The sequence below is a fragment of the Lepisma saccharinum genome, chromosome 9 (assembly GCF_977018435.1).
Source record: "Lepisma saccharinum chromosome 9, izLepSacc3.1, whole genome shotgun sequence".
NCBI classification, from domain to species: domain Eukaryota; kingdom Metazoa; phylum Arthropoda; class Insecta; order Zygentoma; family Lepismatidae; genus Lepisma; species Lepisma saccharinum.
The window spans coordinates 47553485-47575446 of record NC_139237.1 but is presented as its reverse complement, the minus strand read 5'-3'; the positions used below and the strand labels follow the sequence as shown (position 1 = coordinate 47575446).

Sequence of the window (21962 nt, the reverse complement as noted above, 5' to 3'; positions counted from 1 at the left end):
AACCGCCAGCTCGCACAGTTACGGTCTAAGGCTGAATGTGGTAGCTTGCAATTGATGCAACTCAAAGTACTGTCACAGTCCTCTGGGTGGGAGTCCAATCCACACTTAGCACACTTGGATTTTGATTTACAAACTAAATGGAAATGGCCGTATCGGAAACATTTGGAGCATTGTTGGACTGATCGTATACGCGGTCGAACCTCAAATATTTCACTGTTAATGAGAACTTTCTCCGGCAAACTATTACCGCGAAATGTGATGCAAAATAGTTTAGTGGGAACTAACTGGAAAGATCCATCCTCTTTCCACAGTTTTTTGTTCATGCGTTTGGCCGAAAGGGCCGGGATAGGACTCTCGAAACCATCGAGGACGTCCTGTTCTGACACGTCATGAGCTATTCCGAATATGAGTCCTTCCCGTTGAATTAACGATAATGGAATTCTCGTTTTGACTCCCATATCATGATGCATTGCACTACGCGTGAGAAACTCATTAGCAGCTTTAGCGGTGGGGAAAGTCACCCGGACGCGATTACGACCGCATTGTTCCACTAACTGTACTCGGACTGCTTTCTTACGGAGATAGTTACCAACACTTCCAGCGGCAAGCAATTTCTCGTTTGTGTCTATACCGTCAAATAGGACTATGTAGGGACCCGGCATATCCGTGCCATACCAATATGTAGGTGGAATCTGGGGGGACTCATGAATTGTATCACTTCTGGAGATTTTATCGGGGGGAACATCGTCCACTTCTTCGCGAGTACGTTTATTAGAACCTTTCTCAGCGTCCATGTCGGATTGGGGGTCCGGAGTATGATTCCCGGCCATGGTATAACGGGCCTATTTCACGGTCCCGTATATTTAATTCGATACACAATCACAAGATCACTTCACAACACTATCACTAGTTCACAAATAATTTTCCGTACAGGAAAAGGATACAGAGACAGCTCGAACAGTTATACGGTGGTAGTTACTCAGGACCTCTTTAACTACAGGTCTTGATCCTATCACTTCCTATCGCGAACCTCGGTACATAGAGGTCTTTCCGTTGTTTTTGTTTTACTGGATTATACCACAGGCGCATTCCATGACGTCAGTTGTTAGCGGGCGACTGATGAACCTAAAATGACGTCAAACACCGAACCGAAACAATCAACGGTGAGAAGGAATGCTAGCACGCTATCGGGAAGCTCGCTTTCTTTGAGCATGACAATGAAATGATTAATTTGTTTAATCTAAAACTACTTCTGCCCGCTGCTACTACAACAAATACTACTACTAGTACATTATTACATGATTTCTTCACATTAATAAAGATTGGGCAAAAGAGGGAAATTTGCCCCCTTGCAAGGGGAAATTGTAACTTAAGATTATGGCAACACTGGTCAAATACAAAATATGAATATGAAGTGTGTAGATGTATGAAGGAAGGAAATTCTGATTTTGTTTCCGTGCTTTGCATATTTATGAACCTCTAGTTTGTGAGTTTTTACTGCATAAATACGGACAAAATGAAACCACCAGACCTGAGCGGAATAATAAAAAAGTAATGTTATGTGTTGGTAACAAAGAATTAGTGAATTGTTACGAATGACTTTAATTTTGCATGTAAGGTACTCCCGGTGGAGGCACATAGTGTTTCGGATTCTACTTTAAACTGTAGGTCCAGTCCCGGTTAGCCGTACAGGGCATAAAGTGGACTTAAAACACCAAATCAATCAATCATGTTAAGAACTGCAGTAAAGTATTTTCCACATTTTGAAAATGCATTGGCGTCACTGAAGGGTCCTTCCTTTTCACTAATTTCTCATATTCATAGAAAAAACACCAAGTGACATATTCGTGTTAGGCTACTTTAGAAGTAAGAAGCCGTAGTTTAGGTGCACAATGCAATTGATTCGGATCATACTGTAAGCTCTACGTCCAATCTCAGTTATTTATCCTCACCTCCCCTCTCCCCATTTTTTTTAATAAAGATCTACAGGGCAGCATCAAATGTTGTTCGATTGAAATTGAATCTAAAAATCCAGGTCAACAAGTCGACCTCAGTGTGTTAGCATTCTGTGCTACAATGCCAGGTGTCCCAAGTTGGAATCCCAGCCTGGACATGGGTGTTCTTTGGGCCCGTTCCGAAAGTCGCACGAGTTTAACGCGTTAAACGAGTTATGGCAACTGGCCGTTCCATAAGTGCATCCGTGCGTTTCGTGAGGTTCATTATGCTGTCCCAGAAGTCACATTCCGTGAGTCTCGTGCAAGACTCCTCCTTCCCCATTCTCGATCCGTATCCACTATTTTCGCTGATGTTAACGATATATTTGCATCTCATTCTGCCAAATTTTCTTTTTTGTAAATGTCTTCCAGTCTGGCATGTATGGCCCCTAGCATCTGCATATCAATTCTCCCCTCTATTCCCTCTTCCCACACCCATCCCAGCCCTATACTGTATAATTCCGTCTTTATTTTTGCTACCCATTGCCTCCCATTACCCCCCCCCCCTTATCTGTGATTGTTCACAGAGTTTCTTCAAATTTCCCCCCTCCATGGTTATCAGTTTTGCCCAGTATTTAATGTTCCTCATTTTGGCATCCACTTCCTCTCTTAATTTTCCCATTTCCCTAAGTGCCCCACATGTTGCCATACCCCTCCCTACTGCTAGCCCTTGTTTTAGGAATCTAGACTGTACGACGTTTACGGTTTCCCCTCCCTCCCAGACCCATAGTTCGATGCCATAGGACAGTGTTGCCTTAACTGTGGCTTCGTAGAACACCTCCAGAATTTTGATTGGTGTATTTGATACTTTGTATTTTATTTTTCTTGTTTTTTCCAACGCAAACATTGCCTTACATTTATTCCTGTGTACGTGCCTTGCCCACCTGTTCGTCATTGTCATCACCATGCCTAAATAATCGTACTGTTTCACCCTATCGACACTTGTCCATCCGTATTTCCATTGTTCATCCTTACCAAATACTTACCCGTTCTTAAATACCATTATTTTGGTCTTCTTTATATTTACTCGCATTGGGCCACTTCCCGCAATATCCATGTAATGTGTTTTTGACAGGTAGAAAAATTATCTTAACGTGCATAAGTTTATGAAGAAAGAAGCAGACAGTGGTCTTGCGTTGAACGTTAAACAAGTGCAAAAGCGTGTTTCCGCATCTACTGATATGTCAGTAAGTACTTTGAAACGAAAATGATCACTACAAAGTAACTGGGAAGGGATTAGTAACGCCTAACAAAACACACAGAAGAAAGAAATTTAAAGTGATGTGGACGAATTTGACAAGTGCTTTATTCATAGAATAATTGACGAGTTTCATGCTCATGAAGGACAGCGTGCTACTTTAGATTTGGAAGTTTTTTTTTTTTTTAATGACACAACAGCGTATAGCCTTTGTCAGTTTCATGTCTAGTAGAATTGTAACTTCCGCATATTGCAACACTGCTCCTATGAGTCATGTGACGTCTTCTGCAGACTACAAACATTTCCCGCTTTGCGCATGCCAGAGCTGTACTCGGTCCCTGAAATCAGTGGAGCAAGGCCACGCATAATGGAAGAGTCTAGGGAGAAAGTAAGTTGGTGGAGCAAAGCAGTTAATGCTGCTGTAAATCGCTGGTAGTTGCACTCTCTTCCCCTCTTACGTGTTCATTGGCCAGGCCCTCTCGAATCACCACTTGCACAGAGACTTGTTTTTGTTGGATTCCCAGGACAGAGTAAAGATGAAATCACACAAACTGTATAAAGTTTTCAAAAATTATACAGTCACTAGCGTAGACTATTTAATATGGATTGATTTCCCATAATTTCAGGATACTCCATGATACAACTTCAAAGTTAATGTGTTAAAGTATTTACTGCACTGCTTCACAAGCTTGAAGGAAGTCTTGCTTTTAAAATTTATGTCCTATTTATTTACCGGTAAGGAACCCAATATGATGATATTTTACCATACTGCATGATGTTGCAGATTATTTTCATGGGATTTTCTCCATTGGTAGACACTGATCATGGCTCACATTCTTCTCAACACTACCATGTTACCATGGCCAACAGAAAAAATAAAACTTTCTGGGAGGAGGATTCACCCATAATGGTCTGTGATTAGGGATGGCCTACTAGAACCAGCTGAAACAATCAAATTATTTTGGTGTATGATATAGTTTAGCAAAGTCCTTGAACAAGACTTAGAGTCTCGACTGCTTCAGTGGCAAAATGGTCAGCATACTGTGCTATGAAGCAAGTTCAAACTCTAGGAGGATGAATCAAATATAAACTGAAATTAATTTTTCATAATTTATTGAAACAAAATACAAAACAAATGCATTACTTTTCTACATAGCTCCCTGCAACTGAAATTCACTTTTGCCTATACGGATAGGGAGTTTGGCAATCCCATTTTTCCAGAAAGTTGCACAGCCATTTGTGCACAAACTCCTCCACTCCTGCATCATCCTCAAAGTGCTGCCCTCCCTGTGCTTCTTCCAGTGGCCCAAGCAAATGGTAGTCACAGGGGGATAAGTCTGGACTGTATGAAGGATGTTCAAGTGCTGTCCAATTAATGAATTTCCTCCAGTTTGGCATGTGTTGTAGCATCTGTTTGAGGTCTGGCATTGTCATTAAGCAGCAGGACATTTCTGATAGGTGTGCCATGTCTTTTGGTCCAATAAGCAGCCTTAGCACTTTCTAGGAGTCAACAGTAATAAGCTGCATACACTGTTCTTCTTTCATGAAGATAATCAATTAAAATATCACCTCTGAAATCCAGAAAAACCCATGGCAAGAACCTTCTCAGGTTTTGGCCTTGACTAGTCCAGCCTCTTTTCTTTCCTGCCACTCCACGCTGGCCTGTTTTGACTCCGGGTGTAGTGGTGGACCCAAGTTTAATCACAGGTGAGAATATGGGTGGACTGCCCAAACTGAGTCTCGTCAAAATTTCAGCCAGTTTTACCCCTTCTTTTGTAAGAAATTTGATAATGATGCTTTGCTCAACCAACGGGTGTACATCTTGCTCACTCGTCATGCTACTGACTGATGTGGAGAGCTGACAAGGACTCCAGGGAGGGAACAAGACTCTACACATTCCCACCATCATCACCTCAAGGCCACAGGGTTGTATCACACTTTCCGTGGCCATGCACAAGATATTCCTGTTAATATTTGATTCACCCTCGTAGTTAGTCATGGATGTACCATTGTGTTTGTCCATCATGAATTTCATCAGTTCATCATTAATCCTCATGGTCGCAATTAAGAGATAGACATGCAATAAAAAGAAAGGAGAGAGAGATGGAAAGTCTCAGACACTAAGTCTCTATCTCACCTAGATTTTACAGAGGTCCATCCATGTTTTCAGTCTTGTCGTGACAAGTCTTGAAGGATCTGGTCCAGTTCTCATCTCGATTTCAAAAATACCTTCTAGTTAGCACCAGTAGCTGTGGTGATTTACTATGGGTGCAATGAATAAAATTGATATAATATATGTAATACAATAATAATTGAATGTTAATTAAAATTTATTACAAATATAATATTAAATACAATTTTTATATATATTTTGCTATTACAATATATATAAGGTGAGGAGTTCTTATCTTTATTCCCTTCCTTGAAAGTTTTGAGGATCCTAGGTTGTTTTTCCAGACAAAGGAGGTAAAATAAATTTTGGTTAAACAGGACGGAATCTACTGAATGCTGAAATATGTGAACACTGGAAATAAAATCCAGAATTTCTTAATTACAAGGTAATACATTACTATGGCATTTGAAGGGCTTAAAAGAAATACACAAAGAGGATGTACATACAATATCATTGATTGACTCAGAGCATGAGTATATACAAGGTCAAATCTTTCGGATGCTTATTGTGACAGCTTTGCATGTGGAAATGAAGTAACAAACTTATTGGTTTCTTTCTTTAATACAAATAACTAGAGAACTTCTAATACACACAGATGATGTTGGTGCTATTTCTTTGCAATCAAGGAGATCGAGGCCTAATTCTTGGTGGATATGCATTGCACACAGGCGCGGTTAGCCTTATAGCGCAGAGGATCAATGAACTCCCAGTAATATACGGCATTTACCTCAATAATGGACAATAAACAATGTATTTACCTTTTGACAATTTTTCGCTAAAATTTCTACACAAGAAGTCATGTATTTGTGTCCGTAACACTGCAAATTCTTTTGCTGAGAAAGAGAAAACGTGAATCGGCCGCCCTCATGCAGACCCTCAGCTGAACCCCCACAGGACAGCTCCTGCCACAGTGAAGGTTTGGGCAGAAGGCAGAAGCTCGGGATAGCTTTATGGGCAAAATATATGGCAAAGGATACTGAGGAACCTCGATCTCCAACCAACGGTCATGCGCAGTTCGTGTTTTCTCAGTAGCAGCAGCAGAAGCCAGAAGGCACCGTCCTCGCTGCGAGTTCCTCCCTTCCAGTGTTGCCCTGTGAGGTTCAAGTTTAAAGTGCATTCGTTACATATTCTATCCTCTCTGTTGAATAATTTTTGTGCCGAACTTCTTGGCATAAATGCAAAATTGTGGCAGAGAAGGATGAGTAGAAATGAATGAAAGCTGGAATTAGACACGATGAATTAAAAAAAAAGAAATACATTACTAAAATAACTCGTGCATGCGTTCAAACTTTTTCCTTAAAGATGAAAACACTTCCGATATGTGAAAGTAAAAGAATGGCGCAATCTTAGACAAGAAAGGAAGACGTGACAAACCATATCGGTGTCAATGTTTCAAAGTTGTAAGTTTTCGAAGTGCTTGGATAGTTGTTGCAAAGTATTGATGCTCCAAAGGATGGACTATGTTACGTCATTTGATGCAGTGTAGGTGTTGCTGTCTGCGCAGGTAAGAAATGACCGCTAAAATGCATACAATTAACGGTAACATACCTTCTCGTCTGTTGAAAGAAAATTAGAGATAAAGCGTGTGCTGGTCGACCAAGTCCAAATTTGAAGAAAGAAAGAAAAGCTGTAGCGTTCCTATGAAAGGGTCTCAGGTTTCTAGTACGTACATGCCATTGGTTGCCATTTCCCTTTAATAATTGTAGGATCATTGTGATTAGTTGTTTTATAATTGCAGGCATGGACATCCGGAAGGGGAAAAGTGGCCACACCCGCCTGAAAAATTAATGTCAACCTAAAACTATTTATTACACACATATAATTTTATTTCAGTCACAGTAATTTATGATGATTATTATAAAGACGTTGCAGGGACTGAAGGAGTGTTTCTTTTAGAGAACAGCACTATTACAAGGAAAAATGTGCCTAGTTTGTCCCCCCTGGAAAAAAAAAATGATCTTGCTTTCCATCCCTGGAACAAATCCTGAGGACGTCTGTGACGTCCATAAAACCCGAAATTTCTTTCATAGATGGACAATTTATTGTAGTTAGTTTTAGCCCTAAATTTATATGCACACCTGTATGAAAAAATTATGTACCAATCTTTTAAGCCCCCTCCCCATCCCTTTGTTTCCCGAAAGAAATCTATTTGCGGAAACTGAGTATGTGCCATATGACTTCGGTGAACCCCCAGGAAAATAATGCACGAGCCGCACCTGATTGCACGCTGATTCTGATTTCATTTTAAACTGCAAGCCCAATCTCAGTTAGCTTATTTGACCTCAAATTGGACCTGAAGAAAACCATTGTAATTGTATTGACATGCAAGTGTTGTATTTTGTGTACTATATATACCGTGCGTCCATTTCGATCTGCAGCCGAGAGATCGGGAGAAGCGTGGCGGGCGGCACTGACGGAGATGCCAACATTTGCGGCCTGAAATGCCTGCTTATTTTTATGGACATATGCAGACATTTATATAAATATTGCAAAACGAGCACTAACCTGTGTTATAAGAGTATGGTTTTAATTTTAGTAGCTTAGTGACTGTATGTGCCGATGATTTTGACACGCCCACCTCTTGTGAAACACGGCGTAGAGGTTTGTTTGGAGAACGTTCTAACGCTGCACCAATATCATCGAGTTTTGCTTCGGTTAGAATCCGTCGTTTTTGCTTAGGTGTTTTAAAATTTAACGATACAGTTTCTCGTAATTTAAGGACAAGATGTCTAACCGTATCTCTGTGTGGAGTTGAAACGCATGGGAATTTCTGTACAAATTACCTACACACGTCTCGACACGAGTTTGTTTTCACGTAGGTACGTGTCATACATAAAAAACTCTTTGTTCTAACATGAATCTTGCGTCTGGCATTCCAATCGTCTCACTGACACGTCACACATACACACTACAATAACACAAACAAGTAACTGCAAGTAACCAAGAATAACACTCTTGCGCACAGTACGAAATTAACACGCTCTTGGTTTACATTGCTCGCCACTATATTTACAACTCTGTCTTCATCTAGTCGCGAAGGAACAAAAAACTCGAGCTCGGAGATTTCGGATTGCAAGGAAGCTCACGAACACTATTGACTTTTAACGGTTTCTTCTACAGCGTAATCTTGATACAGTGTTGCACATTCAAAACCTCCAAACGATCCCCATCGGCACAAAACTCTTTCAAGGATATAAACTTAAGCAGGACGTTACTGGTCAAAACTATGATTAAAATGTTTTATTATCTGTGGCTCTTAACATCGTTTCTAAAGCGTATTTTTTTGTGTATATAAGAGCAGAACTTGGATGAATTACAGAAGAACTTTTGCATGTTATAACACAGGTTAGTGATCGTTTTGCAATATTTATATAAATGTCTGCATATGTCTATAAAAATAAGCGGGCATTACAGGCCGCAAATGTCGGCATCTCCGTCAGCGCCGCCCGCCACGCTTCTTCCGATCTCTCGGCTGCAGATCGAAATGAACGCACGGTAGATATGCATTTAATATGTAGAAAAATATATTTCCATTGTTATGTCTTATATTCTTACAGAATATTATTTGACTATTCCAGAAAAATATTCTAGACCCGGCGGTAAATTAGTATGATTATTACATGGAGATTACAAATGGATTACAATCTAATTTTAATGCCATATCTTGCCTCCTTCAGTATTTCTTCTTCAAGCTTGTTTGTTCATTCTTGAATATTGGAATTAATTAGAATGCATTTCCACAAACACTGTTCAAGATTTCCAATGACAATAGTATGGGAATAATACGTGAGTTGGTCAGAATAGAATTAATTTCACCTGATTTGGACATAAAGATCCCATAGCAGAAATATGATATTTTTAGGTATATTTTTCCTCTGCCTCAATACATCAGTCCCATTTCTCTGGAAGCTTCATAAGTACCTGACAGAATCAGTCTTTTGGAGTGGTACGACATCAGGAGCACACAGCCTCCTGTAAGGACTCGACATCGATGAATTTCCAGCCGTGTATTGGCTCTTTCATTTTGTCTAACAAGGCACAAGTATGGAGGATGGTATAACCGAGTTCCTGTAGTTTTGCCCTAGACTGTGCAGATGTATGGACCTGGCATTATCGTGTGAAAAAAGATGTGTTTGGCCATTTACCTGGCCATCTTTGCTGAATTCTCCAATGAAGCACTGGAGCTGATTACAGTATCAGCTAACAGGAGGCAGCCAGCACACCAGAATATGGATGCCAGCTGTTTCCTACATGTGTTTTGGTTTTTATGGCCATGGGCTGCTGTTGTGCTTCCATTGTATTGATTGCTGCTTTTTAAGGGGTGTCTTAACCAATTCACAATCTTTGATGTTGTTACACTCTCTTTTCACAAAGAACAGGTTGTCTGCGATAGTCACATTCCGTGATGACACAACTGTAAGAAAGCACCTTCCTTATCCACATTAAAACTGACACTAATGAGAAATACCACCAGCCCCATAGTTTGAACTCATAAAAAATTATGCACTTTCACTTGGCAACAGACCAAGGTCGCTAGTTACGTGAACCACAGTCACTTTTCCCCTAACATGATACGTGTTCCATTCACACATTCTTTTCTGACCTACCTAAATATATGTTAACATAAAAAAAAAACATACCAACTGTACAGAACAATTTAAGCAACTCATTAGTTTAAACTTGTTATTTGAAATCACATAAAACATGCAGTATACAAAATATCAGACCTTTTTTTATTTTCCATTTGGAATAATTTCCCATCCATGTTTTGTTCCTAGTATCTCAAAATTAGAATAGTGTTAATGAGAAAAGTAGATTTTAATTCCTCTGGAAATTTTTGCTCAAGACTCAAAAATGTTCCCAGCAAAGTTGTTAGTAGTTAACATCAAAACTGCACTCTTTTTCCCATTTACAATTCCTGAGTTAACACCCTACTAGCCCCTCTCCCACCTCATGCATGTGTTCTTTTAAGAGCACACACACACACACAAAAAAAAAAATGTTTGTACAGTGAACTCCCATTGTCATGAACCCCTACGGATTCAGATAATTAGTCCACTCAAACTAAAATCCTTAGCCTGAATTAAGGTTAGTAGTGACAGATGAAATTAAAGACCAAAAGCAGAAGCAGTTTGATTAAATGAAACAAAATATCAAATACAGTACAGCAGGTGCGGAGCGTCCATGTAAGCCGGGCTTGCACTTTATTAGTTCTAGTAAAATGTATGTAATTATATGGCAAAGTTAGTAAAAACTTCAAAATTCATTTCGGCCCGATACCAGTCTTCGAGATCCTGTTTGTTAGATTGCAACACTTCAGCACCAGATGGCACATGAGAACTCCCGCCTTTTGCTTTGGGAAAGTTGTAAGCCGTCTGAATGTTGCCTTACAAATTTCTGACCGCGAAGGAGCAGTGCCTACCGTCGCCCACCGTATCTGGAAGGAGAAGAGCAAGGAATATAGGGAGAAGAGCGCGTCGAAACCCTAGGTGTGTAAACCTATGGGCAGAGGCTTACAGCAGCGTTGCAAACCTCATGTTTAGAAAAAGTGTTGTTCATGGACGTCCGCAGTATTTCTTTCCACCAGGGAGGATTAAGCAAAGTATTTTTTTTTCAGGGGTTGGGGTAAACTAGGTATATTTCCCTTCTCAAAATATACTAATTCAATTTGAAGTTAACATTTTTCTGCAACGCCCTTACAACAATTAACAATTTGATGTGACTGAAATGAAATTATATGTGTGAAAATGGTTGACATTCATTTTGCAGGAAGTGTCTCCTCTCCTTGCCCCTTCTGGACATCCATGGTGTCGTTTAAACTCCAAAATTATGCTACATACTACTAAATTGTTCTGGGATTTTCATATTATAAATTTGAGCCGGTGGTGCTTCAAGGAGTTTTTTTTTTATTTTTCCAGGAACAGGGAATTCTGAAGCAAAAAACTAACAGGAAGGGGAAAAAGGAGAAACCTAGAAATGAGCGGGATACGGGAAAATTAGATACACATTGATGTGCTAAATTCTTGTTGTTTCTGTTTTTCGCTTGTAGGAGAGCATAAACATTAGACATATTAAGATCTCTGTTTTCCATTTATGTATGAACTCAGCTGGTAACAATTGAGCTAAAAAGTGAAATAAATAAGTAAATAAATAAATAAATGTTAATGAAAACTGAAGATTGAACCAATTTTACAAATTTCATGTCAAATGTGAACCAAATTTAATTAATTACATAGTCCGTGATTCAAACACTCTTCGAACAACGTACGAAAATCCTGTTTATGATGTTTTAGGTGCTAGATTTGCTTTTACGCTATCCTAAGAAAGCACTTACATGTCATTTGATAGAAATTTCTGGATATATCCCTACAATTTGTGAGCATTTCTTTTATATTTTATATTGTATTTTTTTTTTTTTTTTACTAAATATAGGGAATTTTAAGGCAAGAGAGGGAATTTATTTATATTCCCCTCACAGTCCGAAAGATCACTGCTTTGAGCAGTGACCGATTTTGGATCTGGTTTCTTTTTGTTTCCCCCCTCTTGCTGTGTGTTTGGTAAAGTCTCGAGGTATTGCTTTTGCGAATTCCATCTATTGAAAAGCGGACTGTCGTCCCTGTGCTGTGGTGTGATACAGTACTGAAGTGCATTATGGAATAAAATGAGTGTGATTGTGGGGTGGGGTGGAGAACTTGTTGAAGATGCCGTTGTCCAGCAAGGATTTTGCTGCCAAGAAGAAACTTGTGGACATAGGTAGGCCCACCCCTTCCTTCTCTAGCAGACATAGTAACAGAAACGAAAAATAAAGTGCGCCGATTTTGCGATTCATGATACGGAGCTGATACTTGGTTATGCGGTTGTAAAAAGTATTCAGCACTTTTCTGTTTCCTTCTGTTTTCGTTTGTTTATTATTATTATTATTATTATTATTATTATTCATTTTATCTAACTTTGCATATTTTTTATCGACACGTTACTCATTGTGATAGAAATAACACTGACTTAATTATCAGATATCCAGAATTTTTGATTTGGTGAAAAATTCCAGGGAAGTGTTCTGAAAAAATTGGGGGGGGGGGGTCGATGTGTGTGGATAAATCACTAACCATGTCAGCCCAAAAATAAGCACAACGGGAAATAGCCTTCGTCATGCTAGGCTTACACTGTTGGAAAGGTCACGCTCCCTCCGCCACTGCAGTACAGTATCAAACATAAATCAGTTTTTAGTAGGCTATACACTTAATTTAATGCATCTTGAATGCATGAGTCACAACATCACCCTTTCCACATGTTCTTGGCCTCCAATCATACCCTTTCAGTTACTCTTCATGCTACCAAAACAAAAACAGACAGGAAAGCTGTTTCTTCAAGTTAACATAAGAAGGTTTGTTTTGAGGTGATGTTCTGTATTTACAATGCTAATAGTGCTAATGTTCATGGAGTTTCCTCTTTTAACTCTTTAAGTGGGTCGTAAGGCCCTCTACAATGAAGTTCATTATGTCCAGAGTTGACTCCCAAGTAACCACAACTGTTGGGCCAACGTCAGTTTATACGTGTTAAAGGTTGGCTTTATGTTGGTTGGCAAATTGACGTTGCACAACCATGGAAAGGTTTAGCCAAAATCAGTGTTAAAAGCAACTTTCTAATGTTGAGACAACTTTCAAGAGTATGCTGTAAAGTCTAGTGTAAAATAATGACATGTTTCTTTTCAAATAATTCAGTCACAGCACACACTGGAAATATAATATATTTTTAATGAAAGTAGAAGCTATTTTTAACTTGCAGTCACTCACCAGTCCTTTGTCAGCTGCCATGGATGAAAGATGTGTTGGGAATTGCTTATTGTTTGTCTCTTTAGCTGTAGTAGAACAAGAACATTCTTACAGGTATTATTGTGAAGGTGATTAAATACTGTTATGTGCAGACTAAATTCCATGAAAAGGTAGAAAACTAAGTAAACTCGAGAAAGGTTTTTGTGCTACCACTTGCAGGTGTGGTGCCTTGGAAACAATGATATCATGTGACTGAGAAAGTGTATTTTTATTATTTTCACATAATTTGCACTATTATTTACATTTAGCCTCACAATAAATTATGTATGTATCAGAACACAAACCTATCTATACATTAGTTTTCAGTACGTTGGTCCAACGTACAAACCACGCATTGAGCCAACGTTGGAACCACGGCTAAAATTACCATTGCCCAATGGTATGTTCTTACGTTTGGCCAACAATTTTCAGTACATTGACCCAACATTGAGCCAACCACTTTTGGTTACTTGGGCTGTATAATTTTTTGTCTTACTCCATTAATTTCATGCAGTATTAAGTGTTTGTACATTTTATTTTGAAAATATTACCCTGTTATGAAGTTACAGATTCACTGCACACATTCAAAATAAGGAGTAAGAAAATTACTTGTGTTAAAAATAGATTTTTTTGGGTGTTTTTCAGGCTACAGGACTCACTGGCTTCTGTGCTTGGAGCCAAAGGGGTTGCAGACCTAAAAGAAGGGGGTATGCAGCTACCCACGAAATGGAGTGACATAATACCTCCTGCAGACAGTCCAAGATCAATGAAGTACCCTTATACTTTCACAGCAAAAATAGTTCAGTTTCCGTATAAGTTTTATTACAAAAAAAATTGGGTATTTCAGTACTATATGTATGGTATCATTTTAAGTTTGCCTGTATTTGTATGGATCCACCGCAAAGGTTAGTAATTTCATTAAAATGCCATAACCATTTTTAACATTGCAAAGAAAAATGTGGTTCGTTAGATGAAGAATTAGAGGAAATGATAGTTATGTAACCATAAAATAATAACAATTTTTTGCCATTATTTGTCACAGTCTTAATTTTTTTTGCATTCACAAAATAAGTATAGAATCAGGGTTTGCCCTGAATTGGAAATCCTGGAAAAACCAGGAAAAGAAAAATCAGGGAATTTTGAAAGTACATTCCAAAACATCTAGAAGTCAGAGGAAACTCAAGTTTAGGTTATTCTGAATAATGTTGAATAAACTTTATTATCTTAAATGGCAAGTGCAGTTTAATACTTGAAACTTGGTAATTAATATGTTAAAGCACCACCAAATGATATGGAAAATTATACATAAAAATTGCCTGGAAAATTATACATAAAAATTGCCTGGAAAATTATACATAAAAATTGCCTGGAAAATTAGTAAAAGTCATGCATTTTATTTTGTCACAATGAGTGGTAACCCTGAGACTGGCAATTATGTTAATTTATGTATTTGTATTTCTATTGGTTATTGTACGTTGCTTTTCTAGTTCAGCTAATCTTGGCGATAAGAATAGATGGTTTGAAATTTGTTTGAAATTTTGTTTTATGTCCACTTTCAAGGCAAAACGAAAAGTAGTTGAAGTAACAACTTCAATGAAACATTTGTGCATTACCTAGGATTCGAAGTTAGGTTTAGATGTTTGTGAATGCATATAATCTACACATTTCACCACCAATAAAAGTTACTAGCATCTGCAGCCTATATGCTTCACAGACAAATGAAGTCAAAATTTGCTACATTTTTAAAGCGTCTGCTTTTCATGCATTTAGCCTATGCCATACTCAAGTTATTTTTCGTTTGTTAGCAGACACTGCAAAGTACTTGATAATTCTATGAAATCAGTTCATAATGAAAATTTTAATTGAATCTCAGGTCCAGAACCTTATATTTTGGGTGGAAAATGTCACACACATAACTCTGTAATGCCTCTCTACCACTTTGTCATAGAGGCTGAAATGTTAATTTGTGGAATTTATGTTTTAATTGAGGCTGGAGTTCATATCAGTAGCAATCATTGGTATCCCCAAGTTTTACTAAACATCGATATAAAATGATCAAACTTGGTATTCTGTGTCCAGGCAAATTCCACAACTTATGTAGATCTCAATGTAAGCTTGTAAATATGAACTTTAGAACTTGCAGTATATCTAAAATGATGAAAAGAATAGAATGAAGCAAGTGTGCGGGTGTGGAAACAGCGATCCACACAATCATGATCTCCTCAATCACACTGGAGGTAATGTAATGAAAAACACCTACTGGTTATTTATTATTTTACTATTAAGGCTTGGCTGGTATTTTGGCCAACGCCAGCGCAGCTGCTTTTGAAATTTCCCCATCATATTCCAAATTCCTTTTAGAGTATTTACGTGAATCTTTGTATGATTTGATTTCACTTTTGTCTAGACATTCACACTAATTTTGTAGGCTTCTGTAGCCACAAAACTATTATAAGTATCTAAACAACAGAGAAAGGAAACTACAAAAAAGATTGAAGTGAATGTTCTGAAATGCATTCTAAGCAGAAGTAATTTTTTCAGAATTTGGAAAATCATAGTGGTTATTTGAAAAGAGAGAAAGTTTTTGAAATACAGGGTGGCTACTCACCGCGAATTCCGTGAAGTCCAGAAATTCTGCATGAATTATTGGCTCCGGGAATTCTGCATGAATTTTTCTCCATAGACATGAAAAATTACAACTTCCAATCCAAATTACATTCAATTTATATGTATTTCTAAATGCCCTGAGACAAGTTATTCACAGTTTAGCTCTCGTTTTTATCGAGAAAGGAAAAGAAAGCTGCGTTCAAAACAAAACAGAATTCTCTAAATCCGTTTACTTTGTTAGTGTCCTTTGCAGAACAATTTATCTTACAACCCGGAAGATGCAGCTGATTAGTTAAATTTGAGTTTGAAATTCTTACAAAATTAATAATTTTTCGTGGATTAGTATATCCCGTAACATTTGTGACTTGTGTTTGTAGATGTAATTCGAGTCTGAGTATGTGAAATGACAAATGTAATCTTCGCACCTTAATCTCCCTTTATTAACTTTATTATTACATATGCCTTAATTTTCTTTGTTGTCCAATCATGTGCTGATTCTTTATGAGTATAAGTCTTGCCACTTATAGGTTTGTGATATGTGTCAGTTTTGACCATATTGTTATCAACATTTATTTCTAAATCCCAAAAAGGGAACTTTCCATTTTTGCTGGATATTATATAACTGGACTTTGTTCACATAAACAAAAGTTGAATAAGTGTGTATAGAACACCAAAATACGCTCTTCCGTTGGTAGGAGGATATAATCGAAGAAGAGAAGACACAAGTTAGGCTGTTTTCCATCACAGACAGATCCTCCTGTTCGCTTTCGACATACTAACTCAACATGCCACGTACCACCGGAAAGGACCAGGGACTCTGCGATCGCCTCAACAACTTTGAAAAGGAAGTGAGGGATGGGTTAGCCTCCTTCAAGGAAGCAATTGAGAGTGAAATACGAGTAAACACCACCGATGCTCCACAGCACTCAGAAGCCCTAAACAAACTGCAGGCAGCCCTTGCCAAGATGGAGGCCAGAATCGAGGAGAAGTTTAGGCAACAAAGAAAGGAACTGTCCTCATTGAGGGATAGAATTGTACAAAATGAAGATAAGATGGAACCATGGAATAATATTCACGAAGAGAATGTATGCTGATCCATGGAATTCAAGAAAAAGTAAAGGAGAACGTAGATGAAAAGGTGCTGGACGTTCTGCAGTAGACGCTACAGCTGGACGTGAAAAGCGAGGAGATTGCCCGATGCCATCGCTTGGGGAAGCTGAAATGCTCTGTGGCTGACACCCTGCAGGAAGGAAGGCGATGCATCATCGCCAAGTTTGCATCATATAGGACCCGCCACGTGTTATGGTCCTCCAAGAGGAAACAAGAAAGCAGGGAGTTCCATCTTCATCAAGGAATCCCTCACAGCCGTTCACCAAGAGATCCTACGTGCGGCCAAGGGCAAGTTCAGCTGATGAAACTGTTTAATAAGTGTAAATGTGTATTAACTTTAGTGCATCTTCATCTTCATCTACCGACCTGAAATCATATCAATTCGTAGCCACTAAAGAATGAAAATACTTAAAACAACATCACTTAACAACTATCTGTTTGTGTGTATATCATTTTCTTTTATACTTTTTTTATTATTTTTTCCTTTTTATACCCCCCCCCCTCCCCAAGCAAAAGTATGTAACCAAAGTTTAAAGCGGTGATCATAATGTTAAGTGTCAGTGATGCTAGAAGTTCGTAAAACTAAGTTTGGTATGGTGTCGCATCTGCTGTATGCCCTGCCAGAGGTAACTCTTTCCTAACTTGTCCATCTTATTTTGCACTCAATAGTTGGGAGCACTGAATAACATGAAGACAACCTGCATTCCTTGGAATTCCAAACTTGTCAATAAGGCACCCCTCTTGTTACCCAACCCTCCAGGCAACACTGACCCATCGCCAGTGCAGATGTTGCCAAATGTCTCCTTCTTCCACACAGGAGTTGCTAACGTGAGATCATTAGACAAATTAAATTATGTAATAATGCGTAAGGTGCATTTGGATGTATTTGTAATCACGGAAGGCTGGATAAGCGATTCCACACCACAGTCTGCATTTAGCTTTCTGGGCTACAAAGTAATCACACAAAGCAGAAGTAACAAAAGAGGAGGTGGAATACTTGTGTATTACAAATATGGGTTAAAGCCACAGAAAATAGAGATCAGAGTGAACACCGATGATGTCGAAACGTTAAGTTTCATATTATAGTACAAAAATGTACAACTTGGCATGTGCTCTGTTTATCGGCCACCCAATGTAGTATTCCAAGTATTCCACTCTAAACTGTCTGTACTCGAGGAGGTGATATCTGAAATATACCCACCGTCAATAGATTCTTGTTGCTCGGTGATTTAAATTGCAATTTTTTACAACCAAATAATTCAGAAACGCAGTTTCTAAAATCGATAATATATTTTTTCGGGCTAACAGAAGTTGTAACGAAACCAATGCGCATAACTGAAACTAGTGAAACGCTGTTAGATATTATAGTAATAGATGATGTTTCCAGAATGCATGCAACCGATGTCACAGTGCCTATCTGTAAATCGGATAATTGTGTCACGTACATCGACTTAGTTTATGAGAAACCTGCTAATGAGAGATAATATTTGAATTACAGGAGCTTCTCTTTCGATATAGACAACTTTACCGAAGAAATAACAAATGTTCAGTGGGAAACACTGCAATCACTCAATACTGTTGATGAAAAAGTAGACTATTTTAGCTCCAATATTGTACATGTATTTGATTGCCATGCACCTATGAAAACCACCCGAGTTCAAAGGAAGCACGTTCCATGGATAACTCTTCATGTCAAGTTATTAATGCGTATTCGATACAACGCTCTGAGTAAATTCAAACGTATGAACAACGTTGCTGATTGGAACTACTACAAAGAACTCCGAAATTTTATGACTACCATTATCCGACAGGAATAGAAGTCATATTTCTCTTTTAAATGTGGCGCTATTCAATTAAATAAGAAGGAAACGTGGTGTGAACTAAAACATTGAGGCATGCTGGGTAATGAAAATTTCAATACAAACTTATCCTCACTTGTGAACACAGAACACAAGCTCGATGCTCTTAATAATCATTTTGGGCAAATTAGCAATCTTTCTAGTATTCCCACTCAACTAAAAACACAACAAATAGAGTACTTTGAAAACTGTAGCTTTACCGATGAAGATATATTTTTTTGTTTTAACACAGTAACCAAAATTGATGTGAGCCTCCCCAATGGTACCGTCGTCACCTTGTAATCAAGGGGTCCCGGGTTCGATACCCGGTGGAGGCACATAGTGGTTCGGATCCCGCTTTAAACTGTAGATCCAGTCCCGATTAGCCTTACTGTGCATAAAGTGGACTTAAAACCCCAAATCAACCAACCAAGCAACCGAAATTGATGTGCACAAAGCAGCACATAACATTAAATCAAACAGTGTTGGAGCAGACGGCATAAACACTAAGATGTTAAAGATTGCACTACCATATGTACTAACTCCATTAACTCATATAATCAATTATTCTTTGCCTAAAGGCGTGTTTCCAGAAAAATGGAAAGAAGCGCGAGTCTTGCCTCTTCAATAGAAACAAGAGATCAGTTCTTTCGATGACTTAAGGCCCATATGCCTATTGCCAGTACTCTCTATAGTACTATAAAAAATTGTATTTTTGCTATTAATATATTATGTTGACACAAACAACTTGTTACCTACAGTTCAGTGTGGATTCCGTGCACGGCATAGCACAGCAATAGCGTTAACAAAAGTTACAGATGATTTTCTTTGCAAAATTGACAATCGTAGTTCTACACTTCTTGTATTACTGGATTTTAGTAAAGCTTTCAACAAAGTCCAAACTCAAATACTATAAATTTGACTCTGTAGCCGTAAGGTGGTGGATTGATTCCTATCTACTTAATAGAAAACAGAGAAACATTCCTTCAAAATTTATTCTCACAGATCTCCGAAGCTGTAGTTTTAAAAGCAGCGGTTCCACAGGGATGAATTTTAGGACCACTCATTTTCACCCTCTACACCACAGACTTAAATAAGGTTATAACATTTTTCACACCACATTTCTATGCAGATGATACACAACTGTATTTTTTGACTAGATGTGCAGTGCTAGAAAGTAGTATTTCCTCACTCAACCCCGATTTAAATAATATTTACATATGGTGTACATCAAATGGACTTCAGATAAACCCTGAAAAATCACTTTATATGCTAATTGGAATGAAACAATCGCAAAAAATGTCTATTGTTGAACCAATTGAACTTAAAATTAAAGTGAAACCATTCCATGTAAGAATTCAGCAAAAAATCTTGGCCTGATTGTTAACGATACATTGGACTGGACGGATCACATGAATGCACAATGAAAAAAGCATATTTTATTCTGAGAAACCTCTACCGTTTCCAAGATCAACTACCTGCAGAATGTAAACTTAGACTAGTTCAGTCTTTAATTGTTCCACTATTTGATTATTGTGAAACTGTGTATGGGTCCAAACTTGCATAAAAACTCAGTAGGAAAATTCAAATCGCACAAAATGCATGCATCAGATATACTTTTGGCCTGGATAAACACAATCACATCCTTCCCATCTTAAACAGACATAATATTTTAACAGTTGCCAACAGGAGGCTACTGCACTATCTACTTTTTATTAATGATCTGCAAACTGAATGTAAACCTGCATACTTATTTGAAAAATTATGTAATCGTAACACAATTCACAGATACGGGACACGTCGTCAAAACGAACTTGACATTCCTCACCATTCGACTATGCTATATACCTCATCTTTTTCTATATCTGCCCCGAAAGCATGGAATCTACTACAAATAAATGTTAAATCCATAAAACTCAATAAGTGTTTCAAAATTAAATTGAAAGAAATGCTTCTACAGGAACAGCAGCAGAACAGTAGCACATACTAGAAGTAAACTGGCACTTAACAAACGACAGAACACTCATATTCTATAAGTGTAACTATTGGAATTTTATTACTATCTTCAAATTATTATTATTATTTATTTAAAGGCAACCTTATGTTAACATTCACATTTATATTTTTTCTTTTTACATTTGTATTCTTTAATATTTTTTGTTCTTTCACATTTATATCATCTTTTGACTAATGTTACTGTAATGAGAATATTCGTAATTGTAGGTAATGTGAAATTCTTTATTTCTCTTTAGTGAAATCAAGCTTTCCATCTATGTTCATATATTATCATATTATACTATATACTTATATTTTCTTATGTAGCTCATGACAACTGTTAGGTGGTAGAGCAGCCTAAGGCTGAACCTCGCCTGCTAAATTATAAATTTTATTATTATTCAAGGTGTTCAAACTTATTTGCAATGAAGGCCAGGCTATTACTTCAACAATTTATGAGTCACATTTTATTTTTCTTTACTAAAGATAATGTTTCCAAATAAGATCACAGGTTTTATGAATACTAAAGTGGGCGACAAAGAAATCTTGGCAGGCTGGATGTGTCCCATGGGCCATAGTTTGGCTGGCCCTGGTTTAGGTGGCTACTTGAATAAGAAATTCAAAAGAAATTTCAGAAGTGAAACCACTTACCAGCACATTTTTTATTCACAAGCTATGAAGAGTTCAGCTCGAAAATTTGTCAAACAGTATGAATTATGATAAATAGTTTTAGAGAAATTAATTTTCATTTACAGGCATCTCTTATCTTGGTACTGAACATGCAGCATAATACTAAATACGCTACTCTATTTTCAGCGAACAGTAAGGAGAATAAGGCAGCTGCTGCAGCAAGTAAGAAGAAGATGGCAGAAGCTGATCATGCAGCACATGAAAGGAATTTAATATAATTTTATTTATTATGTTTGTTTGAAGTTTCATACAGTTTTAGTAAGAGTTACGTGTTAAAAAGTGCAATATTAGTTACATAAAATAAAACATCCCAGTCATTTCAAGTGTTAGCCTGTTTTCTATACAAGTAGTTTAAAGCTTGGTTAAAAAAAATATATGTTCAAGTTCTTTTGTATTAGTACAGACGAACAAAGTTTACCCAATGCATGGAATGTAAGTTCGAAACTTTTAGAACAATGTTACTTTTTTATGTATGAAACATGTGGTAATTTTGTTTTCATAATATCTTATATGTACACATTGATCCAAATACACCTCTTAATCAAA

The 21962-nt window shown here is 37.7% G+C and overlaps 1 protein-coding gene across 1 annotated transcript; it reads left to right on the top strand.

The window, feature by feature from the left end:
- The first annotated feature begins 1403 nt into the window (after window positions 1-1403).
- On the top strand, window positions 1404-21962 carry LOC145992660 (uncharacterized). The gene is made up of 3 exons (XM_083129030.1): window positions 1404-1551; window positions 13822-14081; window positions 21543-21962. Exons 1-3 carry the CDS (start codon window positions 1517-1519, stop codon window positions 21632-21634), a joined length of 387 nt encoding a protein of 128 aa, XP_082985156.1. The 5' UTR covers window positions 1404-1516; the 3' UTR covers window positions 21635-21962.

Excerpts from the sequence above, each read along its gene's own strand:
- LOC145992660 (XM_083129030.1), top strand. The coding sequence starts at position 1,517 with ATGAAACCACCAGACCTGAGCGGAATAATAAAAAA. Across the intron at positions 1,552-13,821 it reads CTGAGCGGAATAATAAAAAA|GCTACAGGACTCACTGGCTT; the intron begins GTAATGTTATGT and ends GGTGTTTTTCAG. Across the intron at positions 14,082-21,542 it reads TGTATGGATCCACCGCAAAG|CGAACAGTAAGGAGAATAAG; the intron begins GTTAGTAATTTC and ends CTCTATTTTCAG.